Source organism: Lagopus muta, chromosome 3 (assembly GCF_023343835.1).
Source record: "Lagopus muta isolate bLagMut1 chromosome 3, bLagMut1 primary, whole genome shotgun sequence".
NCBI classification, from domain to species: Eukaryota; Metazoa; Chordata; class Aves; order Galliformes; family Phasianidae; genus Lagopus; species Lagopus muta.
Genome location: NC_064435.1, coordinates 2,047,164 through 2,052,578, shown reverse-complemented (window position 1 = coordinate 2,052,578; position 5,415 = coordinate 2,047,164). Strand labels below are relative to the sequence as shown.

The following is a 5,415-nucleotide window of genomic DNA, read 5'->3' as shown; positions in this document are numbered from 1 at the left end:
AGATAAGCATAATACTAGAGAAAGTTATCAGAAGGTCTCTTTGATTTCAGAACACATTTAAAAAAATGAATTGGGCATTGTCTTTTACTAGATCATAAACAGTGCACCCAAATAAATATATGTGAGCACGCAGTTATGTGGAAGAGGCCTACATATTGTGATTTGCCAGAATACCTTGCTACCACATGCCAATGGTGTCACATTGAGACACTAATACAAATAAATAGCTGGAGGTGTTTATTAAAAAAACAACAATTTGTGCTTGATTTGAACATAATGGCTCCACTCAGGGTAGTAATGGGGGTGGAGAGCCCTGTTCACAGGGCGTAACCACAGCCTTGCTCTCCCCAGGGAGATGCATAAGGCCAGTCTTGTTCTAAAGAATTTGAGGGTTTTTTCCACTCATGAACATTTTATCCAAGGGTGGGAGGGAAGGAAAGTGCATAGTAGTGGAGCGGAGCTGTTTGTTGGTAGCTAGGAAAGTTACAGTCAGATAGGAGAGGCACCTAAAGTAAATATCACCACCACAACCAAACCCCTCCCTTGGGTCCAGCATACAATCCTGCTCAGGTGCCTTCACACGGTAATCTGGGCATGCACAATTGCTGCCTCCCACAGCATATAAAGTGCCCCACGAGGAAATAACTCATATTCAGCACAAGGGAGGCAATCCCAAAATGAAGGTTTTCTTCGTCCTCCTGCTGGCAGTCGTCCTGTGCACTGACCCAGGTAAGATAGATCTCCATCATCTCCAGCAGATCATCAACTGGAAGAAAAGACATGTTATGGGTTTTGATACTGAGGGGGAAAATACTGGTCCAGTTGTCATAAGATGTTTGCTTTTTGATGGAGTGTCTCGTGTGTTGCAGGGGAAAACACAGTTCCTCCCTGGTACTGGTGTGATCCTAGTATGGATAGATCAGCTTCTAGGCAAGATACATCTTAAAAAATTTGGAATTTAACTGGGAAAGAAAAAATCCTTGAATTTAACTGAAATGAAAATTACTAAAGTTAGACCACATTGTTTGATATTGTTGTTTTATTTTGCTTTGCTTTGCTTTGCTTTTGAGATTCTTCTTCTTCCCATCCTATTTAATTGGACCACCGCAACATTTCTGCTGTGTTTTTGTTCCCACTTGTTTTCTTACTCATTTTAAAAGTAGCTTCTGATGCTACACAAGTTGTGGGTTAGAAAGGAGAAGAGAAAATGAGAGAATACCACAGAATGTCATTTTCTAGGCTGAATGGGTGGGATACAGGCAAAGCAGATTTGAAACTTTTCTGGTCTGACCTGAGAAAATGTGTGATTTAAAAACAGCTCTTCCAATTAGCAGAGAAGAAGTAGATCTGAACAGAAGCTTGTCTCAAAAAGCAAAGGGTGGTTAAGAAATCTGAGAAGCTGTTCATACAGACCCTCTCCTCTGCCACCTTCCATAAAGTTGCTCTAAAACATGACTTTTTGCTGCATTAATAGATAAATGTGACAGTAAGTTGTAGCACTAGATTTAAGCTGGGATTTGACTATTTGCTGAATCAGACATTTATGTCAGAACAACTTGGACATGAGACCAAGTACATAAAATCTCTTCTTGTTTCAAATCTGTTCTGCTCTGAATAGCACTCATTTCTAATTATGGCTTGTCTGCATCTTAAAAGAGTATTTCAGGCATTAGGGTGTTGAAGAAATTATGAGACAAGCCTGGCAGTCAAGGAGTTAAGGTACATATACACATTCACAGCATATTTGCAAATCTGCAAAGCTTCAGTTGTGCCTTGGGGCACGGGTGGGTAATAGGAATGGGTAATTGCACCATGCTCTCACTCCTTGGGGGACTACTTTTCATTAGGGCTAGGCATTTGTAAACTGCAATGCTTATTCTGCCTTTGCTTGACCTCTACCTCCACACGTGTTAACAGTGTTGAGCTGGGTCACAGAGAGATGGACACGTCCGTGAGTGGATGGGAACATGTGGCAACGTGGTTGTGAGATTCTGTTTTCTAAGAGGGACTATTGGATAATAGGTATCACAAGTTGATCAAACTGAGCAAACGAGCTGAAAGAAATCTTTAAAATCTCCTGCTCTGTTCCTTCCTTACTTTCTCCTTCTTTGGGCTTTCTCCATTTGTCCCAACCCTGGCCACTGTGCCTCACCTAAGGCTTTCATGTACAACCTTCCTGTCTATAGAGGAAGACAAACAACATTGACCAACCCTTCTGGGAACTTCATCCTTCCATCTCTGCTCAGTTCACAAGGTGGGAATATCACAATAATCCCATTCCTGAGAGGAACTGTGCTGGGCATCTCAAATGCTGAGGAAGGAATAGTCTCCTTCTCATTGACTGACGACTGAGTCTCCTTCCCATTTGCTTCATCTCCTTCAACTGCTTTCTTGCATCCTCAGTGCACTACCTACATCTGAAACCACTCCACTACCTACTAGATTTTCCTCTCACCTCAAGCAAGTAGGACATCCTCAAGCAAAAATGTAAAAAAAATGCTGTTTTCCCAATAACAGAGGTAGTGTCTTCCTTTGAGAATCCACAAAAATGATCCTATTTCCCAGTGCACACATTAGATTTGGTTACCTGGAGAGCTTCAAATGGATTTGTGTTATAACCTCTCTTGGTCTTTTGCAGGTTCTTCTTTGCAATGCTACAGCTGCAAGTCAAAACTCAGCAACAGCAACTGTCAGGAATCAGTGAACTGCAAGGAAAATGAAGTGTGCAAGACAGATGTAATCAGTAAGGCAAAGAGGGGGTGGACAACATGGGGAAGGGATTGTTATTGGAGACTGGCATGGTGTCAGCTGTCCATGTCTGCCCCACCAATTCTAGATACATCAGATGGTATGGGCCAGCAAAGCTCAGCATCCGTCCCCAAAAATTATTTGGTGAGAAAGGGATGATGTAAAGCTTTCAGAAAAGTTCTAGTTTAGGTAAAAGTGACAGAAAAATAATCTTTGTCCCTTGGTGATAGCTAGTGCTGTCATCGATTTTAAGTGCCTTAGTAGTAGTGTTGGCAAATATTCCCCTCCCACAGAAAGAAGAATGTTATTACACCTATGGCTGAAACAAATTTAGAGACATGATTTATTGGCCATGGTGTTGATGGTATGACAGTTGAACTCGATGATCTTAGTTGTCTTTTCCGACCTTAATGATTCTATGATTCTAAGTTCAGATCTTCTCCTCTCACTGGCTGTAAGGATGTGATTCAAAAGGCACATACTTGTTGTATCTCTTAAATTCCTCAGTGTTTGCCAATGGATCATGTGAAATAATAAGCACTATGCTCAGTGTAGTGCCAGAGTCTGGAAAAAATCTCAAGAGAGCACAACTGCTTTGTTTAGCACATAGCAGAGCAGGGCACTAGCGGTTAAGCACATGATATTATGAATAACATATACAAATGTCCCTCTTTTTTTTCTTCCTTAATACCAAGAAGTTTTGCTTATAAGGGAAATCATTAAGTTTATAGCTTCACGAACCTTGGCTGGGATAATATTTCATTGAGACCTTGGAGTAATGGTCCTGTCTTCTTTCCAGGGGTGATAGGGTTCTTCAGCATCATCAGCAAGGGCTGTGAGGCAACATGTCAAGAAGACTATCAAGATTTCAAAGTGGGCAACAGGAATGTCTCCTGCTGCACCAGCAACCTCTGCAATGTCAATGCAGCAGGAAGTGTGAGGAGCAGCTATGGAATGGCAGCAGGGATAACAGCCAGTGTGCTCTTGACCTTCCTGAACAACAGACTGTGAAGAGGAAAGAGAGCTCCTGTGACCACAGAAAGTCTCGAAGCACCCCTGTTATGATGGGAATTGTAGCCAGATGCAATTTGGTGTGTTGGGCATACAGCATCTTTGGAGCTGATGGCAGATCTTTGCCTTATGATAGCTTCTTTATTACTGTTGTACTGCTGTATTGCTGCTAGATGAGAAAGCGTGTGTGTGCAATCCACTGAAAATAAAATATACTAATTTCTGAATCCAGTGTGAGTGCATTGCCTGTATATCACTTACCTATGTATTCCTGCACACAACAGTTGGGTGTGTTGTATATCTGGCGATTGTTCAACCTTGTTAATTGCTATGTAATGACGTGTGTTGAGAGATGCCGAGAGATTAGGGACATGGCTTAGTGGGCATGGCAAGGGGTTGGTGGTTGGACTAGATGATCTTCTCCTTAATCATTCTATGATTCTATTATATGATTTCATGCCATTACACATCAGAATAGAGTTGGCATCCATAGCTCCAAATCTTGAGAGGTTCTGATTAATGACAAACTCTAGAGGGTATATAACCTAAGAAGACCCACAAAGAGCAAATATCTAAAGAGAAACTTGCTTCCAGCCAAGAGATCCCACAATCCTGCACCTTGTTGGTTACCACACAAGACAAAAACATTGCTCACCTTCCCTGCTCCATGTGCATATGGTCACTCGTAATCCCACAGCTGTAGGATCCTTGGGATGGTGGGCAGGACTGCACAGCCAGATAGCCAGATCATCACTGTGGGCAGTAACTGTTGGAGTGAAAAATATGTCCTTAGCGTGTCCTGGTTAATCTATGTGCGACCTAAGATTGCCTGCAAATTCTGCAATTGCCTGCACATCTTCATGATGGCCAAAGGTATCATGGTTGGCAGTGGCATCCTCTAAAAGCTTTCATCTCCCAACAAAACATTCTCAAGCTTTCTTCTCTAAGTTCCACCCTGATCCATTTGTCATGCCACAGCCTGGCACACAGATTCTGCCACAAGGTTGAAAAAGTGCTGATTTCAAAGCCTAGTTTTGAAGGAAGGGTGGAGAAATAAAACATTAGAGGTTTCATTTTCCCCTCTAAGCATCTTGATTTTGTAATTAAGCCTAACATTTGGGTCACATAACCAGATGCACCCCTATGTTGGATACGGTTGGTTAGAATGAGGAGGATACAAGGGTGGTGAAAAAATGAAAATATTGCCCCATCCATAGAGGTCTTCAAGACCAGATTGGATGGGGCCTTGGGCAGCCTGGTCTAGTATTAAGTGGGGAGGTTGGTGGCCCTGCATGTGGCATTGGGGTTGGAGATTCATGATCCTTGAGGTCCTTTCCAACCCTGGCCATTCTGTGATTGTGTGATTCTGTGATATTAAGGAAAAGAAGAGCAGTGGAGATAAATAAAGGAATGAAGCTGTTTCCACTTCTCCTGAGGTATAGGGGAACAGAAAATTAGGATAGGAATTGTGTTCCCTGAAAGTTTGTTGAGGCCCTGAGGATATCAACAGAGTACACTTCCCTTTTTACAAAATTCACAAAAATTCCCTTCTTTACAAAAGATTCAACATACAAAACCCAAATACATGGAAAATTATTTCAAACTCTCTCAGTCAGTGGTAGCAGTAAGGTGTCTGCGTGCAAGGCAGGCTGTACA

The 5,415-nt window shown here is 42.1% G+C and overlaps 1 protein-coding gene across 1 annotated transcript; it reads left to right on the top strand.

Annotated features, from left to right (window-relative positions):
• Positions 1 to 446: 446 nt before the first annotated feature.
• Positions 447 to 3,908, top strand: LOC125690495 (prostate stem cell antigen-like). Its single transcript, XM_048938885.1, has 3 exons — positions 447 to 729; positions 2,639 to 2,743; positions 3,548 to 3,908. The coding sequence occupies exons 1-3, from the start codon at positions 678 to 680 to the stop codon at positions 3,757 to 3,759; spliced, it is 369 nt and encodes a 122-aa protein (XP_048794842.1). The 5' UTR covers positions 447 to 677; the 3' UTR covers positions 3,760 to 3,908.
• Positions 3,909 to 5,415: the final 1,507 nt, after the last annotated feature.